At 36.1% G+C, this 19,478-nt stretch overlaps 1 protein-coding gene across 1 annotated transcript in view; it reads right to left on the bottom strand.

Annotated features, from left to right (window-relative positions):
- The window catches only part of TTN (titin), a 267,443-nt gene extending 249,397 nt beyond the window's left edge, over positions 1-18,046 (bottom strand). Inside the window, exons 1-13 of the mRNA XM_011359980.1 lie at positions 17,835-18,046; positions 15,521-15,624; positions 13,118-13,321; positions 11,342-11,629; positions 10,772-10,857; positions 10,436-10,680; positions 6,320-6,653; positions 5,807-5,959; positions 4,976-5,113; positions 3,537-3,668; positions 2,236-2,364; positions 1,559-1,696; positions 931-1,068 (exon numbers count right to left, since the gene is read on the bottom strand). Of these exons, the coding sequence (XP_011358282.1) occupies positions 931-1,068; positions 1,559-1,696; positions 2,236-2,364; positions 3,537-3,668; positions 4,976-5,113; positions 5,807-5,959; positions 6,320-6,653; positions 10,436-10,680; positions 10,772-10,857; positions 11,342-11,629; positions 13,118-13,321; positions 15,521-15,611 (2,076 nt within the window). The 5' untranslated portion in view covers positions 15,612-15,624; positions 17,835-18,046. The remainder of the gene's footprint in view (positions 1-930; positions 1,069-1,558; positions 1,697-2,235; positions 2,365-3,536; positions 3,669-4,975; positions 5,114-5,806; positions 5,960-6,319; positions 6,654-10,435; positions 10,681-10,771; positions 10,858-11,341; positions 11,630-13,117; positions 13,322-15,520; positions 15,625-17,834) is intronic.
- Between the last annotated feature and the right edge of the window lie 1,432 nt (positions 18,047-19,478).

The raw sequence follows: 19,478 nt of genomic DNA, 5'->3' as shown, positions 1-19,478 counted from the left end.
ATGGGATTCAGATAAAAATTCAAATATAATCACTCATGAAGTATGTTATATATTAGAATTACTCTCATTGATAAGACTTCTGAAAGGCTGATATGCCATTCAGTAAGTGTTTAAAAGTTGATCTTAAATCATGTCTTAGAAAAAAGAAAAACCAAAAAGGTAGAGATAGAAACAACACAGAGAAATACAGACAGGACTCAACCATGATGCTAAAAGAATTGAAAAACTTTCATTGCAATTTTCAAACACCGTATAAGCAATTACGAATAAAATTAGGTAAATAGCTCATTTGGGGTAGATGACAAAGTCATGGGAAATAAGATAATATGAAATATGGAAATTTCAGAGCTACAAATAACCTTTTCATGGCATATGTGTATTTATTCTGGTTGGATAATTCCTTTCTAGATTTTAATATTGTATCTTGGTTAGCTTTAGTGGGACTACTACAGCAGGCACTAATTTTCTCAGCTTCTTTTCTCATCTCATATTTACAGGGGGAAAAAGATAATTTTACACATGAAGAAAATTACAGGTAATTTCCTGAAGTAAGTCTATGATCTTCAACATAATATACTGAATTTAATGCCCCTCTCAAAACAGACATCTTCTTGACAGTAAGATTTATCATTTACATATATATATATTTAATGTTCGTGGAGTTTATTAAAATTAGCCTGCATGCACTTTTAATCACCACCTTCTGGAGAATTTCTAGATGTTAATAATAAAAAATGGAAAATAATAGTGAAAAGATCAGTGGGGAAAGGATTATGTAATAATATTAACAATAATAAATAATTTGGCGTTTCAGTTTCCAATTGTTTAATCATTTAAAATATAAATAGGTTAATAGTGTCTCATACATAAGAAATTCTAAGATTTGTCATTAAGGTGTTATAATAAGGATTTCACACTTGGAATAGTCACCTTTCCATGAGTAACTTGGATTTGTTCTTGTCTAGCAGCCATTCCTTCTCTAGTTCTCAGTATTGTTTCTTGTTCTTTGGCTTTAGCAGTAGCAACTGCTATTGTAGACAAGGCAGTTTTCTCAGCTTCCTTTCTCATCTGATTATTACAGTAAAATGAAGGTTTAAATTGCGTAGGACTTCAGACACACATGGTATGACCCGTTCCCCCCCCACCGCCAGTGGAGATGCAAGATAAGTTATTCAGGGTTAAATACACAAGAGAAGTTAACTTTCGCTTGACAATGTTTGCACACACTGACTAGGAATCGCAAAACTTAAAAATGTTAGCTATAAAAAATAACTCCAGATGCTTCCATTTACTTTTTTTTTTTTTAAGTCAGGCTAAAAAATGCTAATCTTCATGCAAAAAACAATGATGAATAAAGTGAATTATAAATGTTACAGATGGATGAAAATCAAATGTGCAGATAAAGTGAAGGGTAAGCAGTCACACATTTACCATTTTCTTTTAGTTTGGGATTCAAAAAGGAAAATACAGATTAATAATTCATACCACATCATAGTTAATGATTTACTAGAAGTCAGTTTAAAGGTGAACTTTTCTCATCTCACATATCAGTATTCACCTTTTCCTGAGTTATTTGAACTTGCTCTCTTTTGGTAGTGATGCCTTCTCTACTTCTTGACACTAAATCTTGTTCTTTGACTTTGGGTGTGGCCACTATGACTCTAGGTACCACTGTTTTCCTAGTTTCTTTCATTTTCTGGTCATATGATAAAAAAAAAAAAAGAGGAAATGGTCATTAAATTCCAAACAGCCTCTAATAAAAGAAACTTAAGACAAAACTGAGAAAGGAAGCAAAATTTCTTTCCGGTCAAGACATTTTAATCACACTTAAATATATCATTTGAGTTGCTCTGATAATCCATACTGCTTCATTAGTAAAAATATCAATAAAAAGTTCAGTCTAGAATTAAAAAAGTGTGATTAGCAATAAAAGAATCAAGGATGCATTTCTCTTTCTCACATTATATTTGTACACTGGAGTCTGCTTCAATAGGAAGGTATTATGGTGAATTATAATATCATATTAGTAACAGTCCAAAGAAAATCTGAAGGTTAGGAATGAAAAGTGGCAGTGAAAGCTAGATAGGTGGCAAAAAGCTCTTGAGAGGTCTTGAAGTTCTATTTGAGTTATAAGAAGAAGTGAAAAAGTGATGATTAAAACCCATGATGAAAATGTAGGTGGCTCGCAAATGAAATGATACAAGAGTGAATTTCACACCGGCAGTAAGTCATCACCTTTTCATGAGTTATGTGCATTTGATCTTGTATGGTAATTTCTTCTTGAGCTCCCCAAATTGTTTCTTGTTTTGTGGGCTTTGCAGTGGCAACTACCAGTGCAGCAGTTGTCTCAGCTTCCTGTCTCATCTGATTTTCAGAGTAAAATAAAGATTCGAGTTTCAAAAGGCACAAAAGAAATGTCAAGATATCCTTGTAACACTCAGGAGAACACAGAACGCTTAGTGGTGAAGAGAAAATATCACGTTTCCATTCTAAGGGCCTACACTTGTATTTAAAATCGAGACTTTGGTTTTCCTGAGGAATGAGCTTCTTTATGGCCTACCTGTCCCTTAGCGAACTGTCCTAGGACTGAAAAAGTCTGATCTTTGAGACAGTGACATGTTATGAAACCCAGTGAGTGGCCACTGGCAAATGGCTGGAAAACTATTGTCACCAGCAATGCAATGGCAAGAGGGATTTTTATGCCCTTGATTATGCCAAGTAGAATTCTTGTGCATTCAAAGTCTCTCACTATAAGGAGAGGGAAATTCATCCAACAGCCGCTGACTAGCTTTTCAAGTATATAGTTTTCTTAGGTGGACTTTTTTAAAAAAGTAGATCTGGGATCAGCAAAGAGCTTGAGATCAAGAAAGTGAACACAGCGCCTCTCCCACCCCCCTTCATCCCCCCAATATGAAAGAATTCAAAATATATGCCTGTTTTCTGGCACTTTAAGGTTTGATTTCACTTATGGGCAAGAAGGGGATTTTAGTGACATTGAAGGATGTTCTCACATCTCTCTAAGGCACAAACACAGAAAACACTTCTAGGCTACCGTTTATCACTAATTAGGTCACTTTCCTGAAGAAGTACTGGTCTCCCCTGATGCCCAGCATTTCCTCACTTTCTCTTGATATTTAGTTGGAGTGTTCATCACTGGTGTGTACGTGCACGTGTGTGTCTTATATGTAGTTTGTGTGTTGCAACCTAAGTGACTGAGGGCTCAGGCTATGCATGAAAAAACTGTGCACCGGTGGGTAACTGGACTGGCATGAGAGCTACCTTCTATTTAAGTGTGTTCTAAAAATGTTATAGATGTGACCTAAACTGTTCTAAAAGATAATCTCCCCAAAACTGATCGATTGAGAGGAAAATCGTGCAATGAGAACATGAAAGAGTTTCAATACTAGACACAGAGAAATGACAAAAGAACATACACGAAAGACTCCTCCATTTTAAGGTTTTGATTATAGGATACATGCAACTGGCTGGAATGTATTTGCCAATGAACTACAAGTTATTTACAAAATTGAACTTACTGTTTCTTGAGTTATTTGTTTTTGTTCTTGTTTTGTAGTAACTTCTCCAGAAATTCTAGTTTCTTGTTCTTTAGCTTTAGTTGTGGAAATTACTACTTTTGGTACATATGCTTTTTCAGTTTCTTTTCTTATCTGAAAGCAATGATAAAAACAAAACCTTATTGTCTCCTGCTCTCTAATGGAAGTGACATAATATTTATTGAATATAACAAAATAGGAATTCAAAGAAGTAAAATCCTTTTTCTGCAGATATCACTAAATAAAATACATCATCTCATTTTCATTAACATGACCATGCTATTTTTTTCTGTCTAAACCATAACTTAAGCTGCTTAGAGAAAAAAAGTCGGATTCAACAGTGTTTGCTTTGAATCAGACAGTTGCCATCTTCCTTGGAAAAGACATCCAATTTTTATAAATAGATATATGGCAATATTATCCCATGCTACCTCTGTCATCTAAAGGTGATCTTAGAGCATAGGATATTAAAATGGAAGGCCTTAGAAGAATTTTGTCTTATCCTTTTATATATGAGAAATCAAGTATGAACAATCGAAAATCTGCATTTATACAATATTTTTGCTTTGAAAAATTTCCTAAATATTCTGATGGTTTGAAAATATCGAGACTTACTTTTCTAAAGTTGAGACATTATGGGGAAAAAAGTTTTGTATATATCCCAGGCAAAATGTTTTCCAGTTCCTTAACCCCTGAAGAATACTGCATTGGATCTGGATGCCAAAGGGGTATGTGTTGGGGTGGGGGCTGGGGTGAAGATCTCCCTGTTTGCCTCTCTGCCATTCTCAGACATCATCACTAAAATTTAGCATCTCAGAGTTGAAAGAAACTTGGAAGTTCTTCCTCTCAAACCACTCAGCTGACAATTGTTTCCATTGGCCAACAGCCCTACCAACTGTCCTTGAATTCCTCCAATTATGGGCTGCCCTTTTTACTTTTTCTGATCATCTGACCTAAGAAGGTTGTGCTGAACATCCCACTCAGATCTATATTCGAGTGTTCTCCCAAAGAGTCAGGAATCAGTTATTAAGCTATTTTCAAAGCAACGTGTGTCCAGTGTTTGTTTCCACTCTTCCTTGTTCTTACCTTAGCATCGATTTTTCTTTCTGGTTTTACCTCCCTCACAGTCACATATTTAGGTAGTGTATCCCTAGGTCAATGTAGATGAGACTCGTTTCTAATCCCAGTGTGTGTTCACAGAGATACCTTTGTCTACAGACATATCTTTGTCTACACGAGGGAAGAATCTGGTGACTCTAAGGGACTTTAGTATCCAGGACCCAGGAATACAGATATAAGGGGATTTTATTAGTGTGGTAATAGTCATATTGCCCAAGAAACAACACCCTTCACAGTAAACATTATTATACGTGTTGACATAGGTAACAACAACAATAATTTCACATCAAAAGCTATTTCACCTGTTCGTGAGTTACGTGCACCTGCTCTTGTTTTGTTGTAATTACTTCTCTGGTTCTTGATTTCAATTCTTGTTCCTTGGTTTTATCGGCAGCCACTACTACCTTAGTTATAGCAGTCTTCTCTGCCTCCTTTCTCATCTGATTTTCATACGAGAAAGGGAGAAAATACTTTAATGCACCTTATATAAAAAGTTACAATAATAAATCAGGATAAAGACATAAATGTCACACAAGAGAGGATAAGGAGGAAAGCTTAGAGTGATTTTAAACTACAACAGAAAATCTACTCAAATATGAGGTGGGAAATTATCCTGGATTTATAACACATTTCAGCCATGGATCAAGTGTCAGGTTTATTTTGAGGAAAGTAAAAGCAAAGGTCTTTGGGGGAAGCTTAGAGAAAAGTAATGTCTGCCCTGAAATAATGGTTTCCATGCCTGGCTCTTGGAGTGCCTGAGCTCTGTTTGGATGGACTGGTCTAGAACTCCAGTGCTGAACACACACACACACACACACCTGCCTTGTGTAGCTAACTTCCTCTGCCACCCTGTGCTGTGTGGACCCAGGAACGCTTAGTACTTTGAATACCTTGTCTAACCTCCTATATTGACTTTCTGATAGTAAACTCGCCTGCCCACCTACTTGACATAGCCCAGGTACACTAACGGTTTTTACATCTTGAAAGCCTTTGGTGTCTCAGACCACCTTTTGCTCAGAAAGTCCTAAAGTCTGGGCCATGTCGGGCTCAGGGCTGTCTTCAAAATGAATTGAGCATTGGATCATTGTGAGGTCTCTGCACACAAAGCCCAGCCTGGCTGGACTAACGCATACCTGTTCTTGAGCAGGTTGGATGTGCATAGCAGTCGTGGTTGTCCTCTGAGCAGTCTGCTCTACAGCGCTGATAACTGGTTCTCTCACTCTGGCCATATCAACGGCAGCAACAACAGTCGCAACAGCTGCACTTTTGTCAGTTTCTTGTTTCACCTGGATTAGAAGTGACCGAGTTCATTACTTTTTAAAATGGCATATCCAATAGAAAATACAAAAACACAGTACTTATTTACCTAGAGTAAAACATATACGTGCGTAAGCATTTGTCATTGCTGAAAGAGATATGGTATGACTCGTTAAAACCTATATTTTATAAACACCTCACAGATAAGAGCCTTTGTCCTAATTAAAAACGCTTTAACGAAGCAGGAAACAAATTTGGTTTTCAGTTTCTGTTATATTCTTATGTCTATATGTACAACCTATACAGACTGAGTTTTATGATAGGATTCTGGTGGGAAAACCCAGAATGTGAAAGGAAGGAAAATGAAACAAAACAGCTCTGGCAAGTACCTCTGTAGCACCAGTAGCGACGGCTCCTGCAGCGAAGGTAGCGCTGGCCGACTTGCTGGCGGCAGCGCCTGCAGCTCCGCTGATGGTCATTTGCTCCTGGACCCCGTATCTCCCTTCCCATCTTTCTTCTGTTCTGATCTGAGTAGCGCTTGTCACCATAGTTTCTCTCATCTCAGCCTCAGATGAGGCCACAAAGCCCTCTTGCTTCCAAGGGGGAGGCACTTCCGGGCCTGAGACCGTGGTGGCTGTCTGAGTCTTACGAGTGAGTAATGGAGACTTAACAGATCTGATGGGGGACGTGGACGTGGAGATCCTCCCGGCTGGAGACACAGACCTGAAAACCAAACCGCAGAGGTCACGAACCCAAGACAAGGAACTCCTCTCTAGGCCATCAGATTTGAATAATGGAAGGAAAATCCGGAAGTGTTTAATTTAATGCACAGTTTTAAAATGTGTGCCTCGATAACCTATTCGGAGGCAAATAATGTACTTGAAAGTAATTTGTTTTAAATTTCAGTAAGCCTTATTCTCACCTTCCGTAACTCGAGAATCAGACTTAATTCTAAGCTAGAGAATTTTGTGCCCTGCATCACCATCTCACATTTTAAAAAGTCAAGACAGCAGAAAGTGTTTCCTTGAAATACAGCTCAAGAAAGGCCACAGCAAATATAGTAATCATAACTTTACATTTCTCTGTACTTCCAATTCTGGGAGGAGAGGGGATGTCAAATAGGTGTTGAACGAAGAAAGGTTTCTGCAATCAAAACGTTTGTGCGACTCTAGGCTAAACAAGTTAAATCTTTTTAATTTTCCTGTGGGACTTCACAATGCCTTGTCAATCTCCAGGCTAGGAGGATGTTTTCGCAGAACTTTTTGGGGTGTGGGCTGTGCAATGCATTTTGGAAACTGCTGTTACTGTCAACGTGTTGTGGATTGCTCTTTTAAACTTTCTCGATATTTGTTTACCCTCACCCTCATTGTACCTTTGGAGTTACACTGGTAACTGGTTAATCTGAAACCTAAGGACTCTTGATTTTTTTGATAAAGTGGCTTCCTCCAAAATTGTTTTTCTTGCTTTTTATGTATGTTCAAAGTTCAATAGCATAGCTGAAGTATCTGGCTGTTAAATCTTGGCATTTATAGACAAGAAGACTTCCTGATCTATAGCAATAATTCTAGGGTTTGGTCAAAATTTTAAGGTAGTTTTACGTAATTTAATTCTTAATCAATAGGTGTATTACATTTTTCCCTCTAGGTGGCAGCATTGCTTTATCATTGCATTTAACTACCGCTTATAGGAAAATGTTCATAATAGTATTCTAGTACTACATGGGGTATTTAACTTATACTGATCATAAGTGAAACAATTATTCTAATAATTCTCAAGGTACAATTGATATCTGCTCAAAATTACAGAGTAACTGAATGGTATATTATAATATTAACCAGTTTCATGAAGAAATGAAATTTCTTTCATTAATCATTTTCTTGACAAAGAGTTTTTTTCTGGTGAAAATTAATTTACATTTTTTAAATGCAGTTTTAGTCAACTAAGCAGAGACTAGGGGAACATGTCTATATTTTGAAAGTGACTGCCTTGGAAATATAATAAAGACCAGTTTAGAATAATATAAGGTCTATACCAATTGAAAAAAAGCAAAGTGACATGTACTTTCAAGTTTCAACCTGTGCCTTTTTCTTGTTGTACCTAGTAAAGGAGATTTAATTCAAAAAGAGTTAAACACATGATTAGCATGACTTGAGTGATTAGCAGCAGGTTGCAGATAGGCCCATAACTGTGAAAATCAATGTAATTTGAGTCATTTAGGGAAAGTGCTTATTTCTACTCTTACGATAAAAAATAATCACCTGGTCACAGCTAGATACAATGCACCTTATTCAATGAAATATGTTTGCCTTACTCGACAACAAAAATTAAGGTTAAACCATGAGACATTTTAGGAAGTAACCTATCTTGGATAACCTTTATTTTCTCTGCAAATTGGTATTTTTATTTCTTAATTATTTTAAAGCAAATTTGGAGGGCTAAGTAATTGGGATTGTTATTAATGAACTCTCAGAACTGTTAAGACAGTCAACATGCTCCATGGAATCAGGGAACCTCTGTAATTCTAAATGACCCTTAGACTTAAATTTAAAATATGGTGAGGTAGTTATCTCCCCCAGAAATCGCATTTGGCCTGTCTTGTGATTTCATGGTGTGCAAACTTGGGGTTAGCCTGACTCAGAATATTTTTTATATTTTGTTAGCTAGATATGTTTTTAAAACCGAGGTTTTTGTTCAAGACTTCGTTTAGTGTTTGCCAATACGTTTAATTTTTAATTAAGTGGACAATATAATAAAGATTGGAAAATAGCTTTTTTTCATATATTTATTGGACATTTGCATTGCCTATTGTGTGAAATGCTTGTCTTCTGCAATTTGTATGTGTGTTGCTTGTTTTTTCCTTTAAAATTAATTTGTGGAAGCTTTTCGATACATTTGGTTTATTCTTTGTCATAATGTTACAAACATTTCCCCCAGATCTACTGTTTGCATTTTGCTTTTTTATGGGATTTTACTCAGCATCAATTTATAGAGTTGTGTAGATTATGCACTGTTTCTAGGTTTGTAGTGTCCACATTGTAGCCATTGTATGTTTGTTATAACACTTTTATGACAGAGGCAATGAAATATCTTGAGAAAGAGGCACCTTTAAAATGTTTTCACAAATGCCTATTTGATTTAGCCATGACTTTGCGTTTGTCATACATAAGTTTTTTATTTTTATATAGTTGAATTTGTAGATCTATTTTGAAGGGCTCTCCTCCGTAAATGCTTCCCCAATTTTTTCTCATTGTTTTGGTTTTTATTTTTTAAGTTAGCTCTTTAGTCAAGCTGAGATTTATTTTGTAAATGGTTAATATTTATTTTCTTCCAAATAGATAGCTAATTGCACCAGCATTCTTTATTGAGTAAAATATCCTATCCCCACTGAACTTAAAGTTCGTTTTGATTAAAAACTAAATTTCCTGGGTACTTAATTTATTTCTGGATGCTGTTCTGTTCCCCTGATGTATTTTTTATTCATTTACCAATACCATACTGTTTTCATTATAGTAACTTCACAATAAGTTTGAATATTTTTTAGGTCAACCATCCACTTATCATTCTTCTTTAAAAATTTTGCTTAGCAGGGGAAATTTCTCTAAATTTTAAAAATTCATTTAAATTGATCAAGAAACACTTTTTTGTTTGCTCCAAAATTTGCACATTTTTTAGCTCACTATATTAAAAACCTCAACCTGTTTAGCCAAATCCCAAAGTTTTAAATCTGCTGTGGATTATTGACACTTGACTTTATAATTTCTGAGCCCTAATGATACACGCTCATTTTCTAAATATCTCCATATTAGCTAAGCATAGAAATTCATTTTACTTTTAGATAAAATAACACAAGCATATGCAAAATATTTAGAAAATTTTACTTATTATCAGAGCATAAGAATATATATAATTATTTTCTATTACAAGGTAGTTTCAACTAATTATCTCATTGAATCCTCACAACACACCTTGAGATCATTCTTATTGATTTTCCTTAATTTACAAATGACACAAGTAAGACCTTAAGCAAATTATTTAACTTCTTTTGCGTCAGTCACCTATATATAAAATTAGGGATGATAATTAGAAGTTTTTGTGAAAATTTAATAAAACAGTGTAAATAGAGTGCCAACTAAATGTCTAAAATAAGGTGGTCAATATATGCTAGTGACTAATTACTATAATGATTGGTAGCAAGTGATCAGGCTGATTGAATGTAGAGCTTCCAACCAATTCTATGCTGTTCTCATTTCACTGTGCTTTTTCTTGGCCCTTAAAGCTGACGTTTATTAAATGATATACAAATAAGAATTCAGAAATAGAGTTCATAAAGTTCTCCAATTTACCTGTGGACAGTGAGAAATTGTGAAAATCATATTCAGTACCTTTTTGGTTTACCTCCTTGATCGCATGCTACATTTTTTATTGCTTTCTCCTATTCCTCTTCTTGTCGGATGAAACCTAATTCAAAAATATATGATGACCCGATCTCTTTTATAAGGCTTTACCTGACGGGAGATGGGGTGGGTGCCCGGACGTGTCTGACCGGGGAAGGGGAGTGTCTTATTGGCGATGGGGACTGCTGTCGAGCCAACTGTGCTTTGGTAGTAATGGATGGTGGTGTGGGAGACCTCGACTTTGGCTTAGGAGGTATCCTGGGAGGTGTTTTATGTGGCAGCTGTTGCCCAGTGGCACCATCTATGACCATCTCAACTGTTGCAATTGATCTGGCATCAAAGTGGGCTTCAATCTTCTGTAAAAAATAAAAACAAAGCCCATGTTAAGGAAGAAGTTGGTGAGGCAATAATCTGAAAGGCTTGAAAACTGACAGTATAGAAAAATACCTTTTCAATTCGGGTTTGTCTTGTTTCTGATATCTGAGCAGTCGAAACAATTGTCTTTGTCTTTTTAGCGGGTACTACTTCTTCACCTGTAGGAAGGGAAAGATAAGCATTTAGGAGTGGATATGATGTCTCATTTTTAAAGGAATTGTTAATTCTGATTACAAAGGCAATAAAATTTTTGAGGTCCCAATGGAGGAAAATGCAGAAAGTTTTGGATTTTGTATGAATATAAATTAGGTTTAAAAATAGAAAATTGATCATTATTAGATAAAAATTTACTTAAAACCGTTTTTTTTTAGAAAGTCCATTATTCGTCAATAACTTGAAAATGTAGATGTCAATTAAAATACTTTTCAATTTCTAATGGGTTGACTAACCACGGATTGCTTAAATGATTGTGACCTTCTGCCTAGAATCTCAGAGACTTTTCTTTTTCAGGGTTTTGAAAAGCGAGCTTTGATTTCACCTCGCAGCATCGCCAGGCCTCAGAGGAAAGGCAGGTGTACCCAGGCCTCACTTTGTCCTAAAGAAGCCCTTCCCTCTCCCTGTTCCTCAGCCTCCGGTACATACCTTGAACCAGCAATTCGGCAGTTGAAGTAGCTCTTCCAACGCTATTGGTGGCATTTACTGAATAGGTTCCGGAGTCTTCGGGGTATGCTTCTGCAATCAGTAAGCTGTAGAGGTCGCCTTCTTGTGAAATTTGAAAATCAAGGGAGCTCTGGATTTCAGCTCCATCCCGGTAGAACTTCACCACAGGTGTAGGGATTCCAGTCACTCTCACTTGGAGTCGCACTTGGCTTCCTTGTCTCACGGTCATGCTCTGCAGTCGTTGAGCGAAGTTAGGTGGTGCTGTCTCCGCTGCAGGGGGAGGAGAAAATCAGGACTGTCAGCTAGGGTGCTTCCAACAGGTTATTTTTAAACAACCACAGCTCTGATTCTAAAAACCTGTTGGCGACTCGCTGAACCTAACATCCTTGACTGTCCTTGAACCCAGCTCATCCAGCAGATGACAGCAAGAATGGAGCCAGGAGATGACAGAAGGGAATCCTGTCGCCATATTTTATTTTACTTGCATTGTTTTGTTTAGCATTTCTAGACCACCATATTAAAAAAAAAAAAAAAAATTAAAGAAAAAGCCTGGATCTTGTTACAACATTTCTAGAGAATCTGTCTGGCACTTCCTCCCAACCTCACATCTAGCACTGTGTTAACATATTAAGATAACTTTTCATATTTCAGTAAGTTGCATTGAATGAATTCCAATACTTGGTGTGATGGGTGCACCTGTGACTTACAGAATCATTAAATTTTAATTTAATTAAAAAACTCCAAATCGTTTCCAACTTGATCACTATTCAAATAACCCAAATATTTACTTGCATTTAAAATGTGAATCCAAATAATGACATGATTTAATGCTAGTTATGCTGCAGAAAGGGGATTTTTCTGGTTAATTATGTTGAAAGACATTTTTATGAGATAAATGTGAAGGGTGAATGGGATTAAGTTTGACGTGTTTTTGAATAATAAACAGCAGATGCTGTCAACATTGTTGAGTATATATGTTAATATTCATACCTGATGTTACCTGATGTGCCTTCTGTTTAGGTCAATTATAGCCCTATACTTGAACAATGCTAAAGGCATAGTTTATTGGATAAGCATATATAACATTCTACAGTTCTGAAAGATATTGTTATGTAATGAGTAAAGAAATACAATGTTGTGTGCATCAGTGTCTTCCCAGAAAGCAGAGGATGGAGAAAATGACAAAAGCCATGGAGAATGGTAATAACTTTTCTGGGGAAAAGTTTTCTAGGAATTTTTCCATTTGAATCATAAAGAAGCATTTGCCTTTTTCTGTGCATGTTTACTGTGAAATACTTTTAGAAATTGAAAGTAAATGAAGATTATTAAACTTTATAGCCTAGAGTAGTGTTTCTTAAATGGGTTGTTTGTGGATCATTTGCAGCAGAATCATTTAGGTGCTTGTTAAAAGTGTGAATTCCTAGATATATATATATTTCTTTAGTAGGTTTATAAACAAAGCTCCAAGCCTTTATATTTGCTTAGAAAAATAATTTTTAATATTTCCCTAATACACTTTTGTGTGTTTAATATGTGTGTAGAGGAACTTATTCTCAGCTACTCTTGGGCTGTATTTTGAGAGAAAAATAAAATTCCAAAGCAAACAACTTTGCTATCAATTCGGCCTCCAGTGGGCCTTTCTCTAGACTCAAGGGGCATTGACTTGTGCTCATAGCTTTGTGGATTTCCTTCCCCATGTCCTGGAGATGCCCTCTGGTGTGTGGGGGTCAGAAGACAGGCAGATCCCCTCCAGTCTACCTGTCACGAGAAGCTCAGCAGTACTAGTCGCTTGTCCAGATCCATTGGTGGCTCTCAGGGAGTATCGTCCACTGTTGGCTTTAGTCACGGCGGGGATCGTCAGTCTAGCGCGGCCATCGCTAAAGGAGATCTGCACGCCGGGCAGAGTGGAAGTGGAAATCACCTGGCCATCCCTAAACCAGCTCACCTCAGGAACTGGGAAACCTGGAGCACAAAGACAATTCATCTTTATGTTAGAGTGGGGCACTGCAAAGTCCTCGGCTCTGTCCTATTATGTTCACTGCCTTGTCCTAACCTGTAAAACTATCCCGAGTGTAAGGCTATTTAATTACAGTGAAAACTTGACAGCCCCACAATAAAAGTATAAATTTACAGACTATTAGGAATGTCTGTGGGTTCATGTAAAGGCCAGCACCTTCACTTTACATGGGAGGAAATAAGCCAAAAGAGGCTCAATGATTTTTCCAAGGTCCCTTGGCTATCAGTGGCACACAGAGGACTAGAATTTCCATCTCCTGCCCTCCTGCTAAGAGCAATTTAATAGACATCATTCAAATCATGAAAGGGATTTATAAAAGTGAAGAGCCAAGGAAACTTTGAAATAAAAAGTGACTGTTGTCCTCTTCGAAAACAAGTGAATATCAAAAGCAGTGAAGGGATCTAAAAGTTCTGCCTAACAAGCACAAGAGGACACGTTCATCTCTCTACCTCTGTGCTTTCAGGGATACTGTCTTCTTGAACTCTCTTGCCTTTCAAATGTGCAATCAATAAAAATGCCATTCCATGGAGAGGTAGGTTCTCATATAATAAGAGACGAAGCCAAGCCTAGTCTTTCAGAACACTATGGCTTTGCTGGTAGAAAAGCTGAATTCTCTTCCCCATGATCAACTGTGGAGCTCAGAACTACATGTACATGGTTTGATGTTTTAAGTATGTTAAAACTCTGTGCAGTCAGGAAACATGAGGTAAATTCAGAGCATGGTTTATTTTGCACTGGCATGAAAGCTGATGATCTACTCTTCGACTGAGGAGATGAAGATAACCAAGAGAAAGTTTATTTTATTGTCCTTACATTAGCCAATCTCCTACTGTGGCCAAGGGAATAGTTTATTTGATTAATTCATGGGTATTAAGTATGTTCAGTGATGCTTTTCTAAGAATTTACTAGCACGTAGTGTGAAGGAACAGGAAGCTATGAAGAAGCCAGATTTCACTACTCCACAAGCAGGCAAAATTCCCACTAAATCCATATGTGTTCTGCTCAGTTCGGAAGTTACTGAGCCTTACAAGATAAATCAGTGAATTATTTGGATCTATCAGAATTTATCATGCATGAGAAGAATTAAACTGGTATCTATATACATATACGATAGAAAACGAAGAATGATTATATACTTATGCAATGTAAAATAAAGTGTTATCCAGTTATGAATAAGATTGGTACATAAAATAGAAAAGCAAAGAAAAGAGAAGGGAAAAGGAAATCTTACTCTATATCTTTATTACAAGCTGTAAAATGAAAAATATGGACAATGTGCTTATAGAGGTAGATCAAGCATGATTTTCAGTTAATCCATATAATTTTATATGACCAGTTATGATACTGCAGAAAGAGACAATACTGATTCAATAATTTTGAGATTATTTACACAATATAGTTTGTAGATTAACCCATTTTTTTACAAGACGATAGGCCCCAGAAATCATGCATTTTATGGAACCATTCCTAAACCGAGCTACGAAGAAAAAGGATAAAAAGAAACAGAAGAACGTCCTTTTAAATAAAATTATAGGGTCATCATTTGTTTCTCTTTAATATATAGACCAGAGTGGCATATGTTATTTTTTTTATCATTTCAAAATAGTTGGAAAATCTTTTATTCACTAGATTCACTTAATAATGATTGAAAATAAAAGAATAAAATAACTAGAAGTTAGCTCATTAATGAAAGTTCTGTTTCTGAGAAAAGTCAGTTCTATTGTTATTTTCCATATAAACAATAGAGGCTTAGGCACACAGGACGGTCAGCCCCAGGCTACCTGCCCAGCTGCTGGCCCCTATTGGGCTTAAGTTCTTGGCTTCTAGTCTGGCTCTGCAGCTGAACCCAAAAATAGAATGACCAAATCTCGTTCTACTTAACAGCCGATTCTGACAGCAATTTTAATCCAATGCTAATTATTTTGCTTTTTGGAATTATAAATATGAATAAAACATTTCAAGTCATTATATTGTCAGATTGTGTCAGTACACCGTGGAATGGTATATCCTTATAATGACCCTTCCGTAGAGTTTGACCACTTTTACAAAGTGAAAGTAGGGCTTAAACGTGACATCAAGTCCTACAGCAAAGTTAGCTTATTGGGGAGGAGGCGAAGAAGCAAAGTGGTGGTGTGTTTGCTTACCACTAATGTGAGCCTCAAAGGTTGCGGTACTACCCTCCAGTACCACAACACTTTGTAACGGCTGCTTAAACGTCGGCGCTTGAGTGGTCATCTTTTCAGGCACTCTGAAAATGAAGAGAAAATAAATTAGAATGCCACAGCTAAGGGCTACTCTGGAGCTACTTTGTAATGACAAAGAAACACATCTTCCAAACAGATTGGCTCCATAGATCATCCGTGGGCCTAGTGTGATGGGCAGGCCTTCTCCTTTGTAGATTGATTTTGAACACTTGGCCTCTGAGTTTACTTGAAGGCTAACAGGAGCAAGTGTAAGGGAAAATGAAAAAGAATTTAAGCAAGCAGAACAAAGAATGCACACTAGTGGTCAAAGAGGGAAGTTCAGGTTTGTCAAAGTTGGTATCTGGGTTAGAGTTGGAGAAAAGGCAAGCCTAAGTAAGCGGGGTGGGTAGCTGGGGTGGGGGGATAAGAATAATAAAAGAGATGTGAGGAAGTGTAAAATGAATCTTTGCATCAATTCAATGTTTGAGATACATTTATTAAAAAATATTTCTTTCCTACCAATATTTTTCACTCGCCGTATCTATATTTATAAAGTCGCCATAGATTCAGGTATTTTTACTCTAAGTAATTTGGGCAATTCCTTAAAAAGTCATTGAAACTAAAAATTTGAACTTTGCAATTCCTTTTTTCCTAACTTGAAAAGGTCTGGTAAGCCTTGTCAATTATGCAAATCTTTTATAGAAAGCATACAGTGCTTTCTATTTCTTAATAATGTTTCATAGTGTAACTGCTTAATAAATGTTGCTACTGCTGAAGCAAATATTCAGGAAAATTTAAATTTAAGTAAGTAGGCCAAAATTTATTGTAGGTCTGAAAAAAAATGCTGACTTGAGTTCTTAAAAGGAACAATGCACAAACTCTAAAAAATGGAAGGCTAGCATGAAATGTAGATAAAGTGAAAAGATCTATGTTTTCATAACATAAATATTCAAAATCAAAGAAATGAATATGAAATTTGCAGTTAGTACTTTGTCTATCAGTTTTAGAGAGATTGTGTGAAGAATATTCTGATTCATAAGTACCTTATTATTTAATGTGACTATTCCACTATTCTGATATAAAAGCAGATTCTCAATTGTCAATATATTTACTACTATATTTCAAAAATTATCTGTTCATTAAAAGTTTTCGGAGCAATAATCTTTCTAGTGATAATTCTGTACATTATAGTAACTTAGTTGAAAGAAAACAAAACCAGAATTATGAGACAATAAAATTTATATTTGGAAAATTCAAATAATATCCCAAAGTTTTTTTTGCGAAACTTTTGTCAAAAACTCTTTATTGTAGCATACCTTCAGGACAAATAACTTTTTGCGTCTTTTTCCATTTACAAACTAATGCATCTTCTAAAAATAAATATATCCTTCTACACCATTTATGTATTACAGATCTATGCATTTATGATTATTTGCAATTAGTAATCTAATTCCAGCCAGATGGAAAATCGAAGTGTACTTAGGAATTGAAAGTCTCTAAAACATTATTTCTTACTCTTCTTAGCATCAACATTTATTTCAAATCATATAATTTGATTGTCAGTCAAATTAAAATACATAATGAGATTCTGAGTATTTTAGAAAACAATTGTACAGATTTGCCCCCCAATTTTCTAAAAAATATATTGCAATTGGTTGGCCTAAATTAGTCTTTTATTGTCTAGGTAAAATTTGTTGCTTTAGCACTCACTCTTCAGAGGCCTTTGTCTAATTAGGACAGAAGGTATGCGTCTAAAATGTCATGCTCCCAAAATAAACTCTCCAGCATTGACTGACAGCAAGCAAGTGTTCTGTCACTGTCCTGCAACTGATAGCTCAGCAGTTGATTCCCTTAAAAAGTCATCAGGGTGTAGCTGATACCACATGCATTTATCAGAGCTATTCTTGGTGTGTCTCACTTATCACTGAGTAATATAACCTTGAACATTTTGGACAGGCAAAAAGAGTCTATAAAAGAAGGAAACATTTCAATCACCATTTTGGACCTCACTTTAACACTTTTAGAATATTAGGTGCATTTAAGCAATGTGAATCATTAACTGTGCTGACCCGCTAAAGCATTAAACTTCATAAAGAAAAATAGCCACATACTTTAAAACAGAATTTAACAAGCAAATTTAAATAATAGATTGTCACCAGCAACGTGTAGTTAGGCAAACACCTCCACATAGACATTAGCATACAAAGATAAGCGGGGACTAGAAATCGATCTGAAAGGGACTCGACCATTAAAAAAAAGAAAAGATGCTGCTCACCTGATTTCTCAAGAGTGCCCAAAAAGGGTGGGACTAAGCCCAAGGTTGCTTCTGAAACGACGTCCTATCTAGAGTTGGTTTGTTCGACCATCTCTGACATGAATTGGTGAGCCTCTAAACTTAAAAACAAAACTACACAGTCAAGACTGTGTAGTTTTGCTTTTCTGTGCAATCCCTACACCCGAGGCGAGGCTGGGAATGCGCGACTGCTCAAGAACCAGGGTCTGGCTCTGCCCTTATATTTGCCAGATCTGCTGACAGCCCCACATCCTTAGGGCAGGGCCCTGGGTGATTGGCTCTCTTAGGAAAGCACGATGGAAGAGGGACCTATTTGGTCGTGTCACATACCACCTGTTCTTCTGATTGGCAGTGTTAAATTTAGCACTTCAAAAGAGTCTTTACCAAGGAAATAGAACTATATTTAAAGAATAACTGTGTTGAGGCTTAGAGAAGAGCATTTGTTGCTCATGTTAAAATCTGAAAACACAGATCTGAGGAGAATTTGTGACAATAGAAGACTTGTGGGCAGTCATAAAATAGCCCCAAATCTTAGGTCTCTGCCCTGTGAGTCAGGCCCCATTTCTGTCCCCTTCCCCCATAAAACCAACCAAATGGACCTGTCAATCATAACAGCAGATGAGGGAGTTTATCTCATATATAAGACCTCACCTTCTTTGAAGAATCAGTGGCTGTAAACCTTAGCATTGCAGAGAGCTCATTTGTACTATCAATATTCTCCCGAATCCACTCGTACTTTGAGGAGAGTTACACTAATGTTAATGAGCTAAGTGTTTACGCAGCCCTGCAAAAAATACTGTTGAAAGGCCAGATATCAACTCTGCTTAGATTTAGTCTATACAATATAATGATTTCACTTTTGTCAGATTTCATTTTTTTTCTGGCATAAATATTTACAAATAACATGCACTGATGAGTAGCCAAGGCTTACACTTAAACCACCTATAGGATTCTTTATCCAGGCACATGAAGGCTGCTTTGCTAATCTCTGGAATTTGCTGTTACTAATGGGAAGTGGTTAGAAGATGATATAGTTGCTATTTTAGGACTGAATTTAATTTCAAGCAAGAGATATTTCAAATACAAAAGAACATACTAAAAGATCTTTATAACAGTTCAGCTGAGAGATTTGTAAGACTTCACTAAGAGGGAAGAAACTTATCTTGTTGATAATGAAAAGAGACTTTTTTTTAATAAAACAGACTAAAAATTTTAAATTTAAGTGAAATTTATTTATGCCTATAATAAAAATGTTCCCTGTTGTGGAAGAACTTGGTCATGCATTAGACTTTTCAACTTCCTGAGCATTTTATATTTTGCAATTATTTGTATAATAATTAATTAACATTTAACAGAGCTAAAATACACTGGACAACTGATGTAGTACAGTGATATAGACAAGACGACACCATGTATTTATTTAAACATTTGTTTCCTTTACTTAAGCAGTGATATCTGTATTGCTAACATCATTCTTCTCTCTGTAGACTCTATCTGCCACAATCCCATGTGATCCCCTTTATTCAAAAATAACTAGTTTCATGGTATATATCTTAAAAATTATTCCCAATTAGAGACTCCTGTTATAAGCAACCTGCAAGTCATATCATATGACAAATTTTGTAT

This window comes from Pteropus vampyrus, unplaced genomic scaffold (assembly GCF_000151845.1).
Source record: "Pteropus vampyrus isolate Shadow unplaced genomic scaffold, Pvam_2.0 Scaffold2, whole genome shotgun sequence".
Classification (NCBI taxonomy): domain Eukaryota; kingdom Metazoa; phylum Chordata; class Mammalia; order Chiroptera; family Pteropodidae; genus Pteropus; species Pteropus vampyrus.
This window is presented reverse-complemented; position numbering and strand designations above follow the sequence as displayed.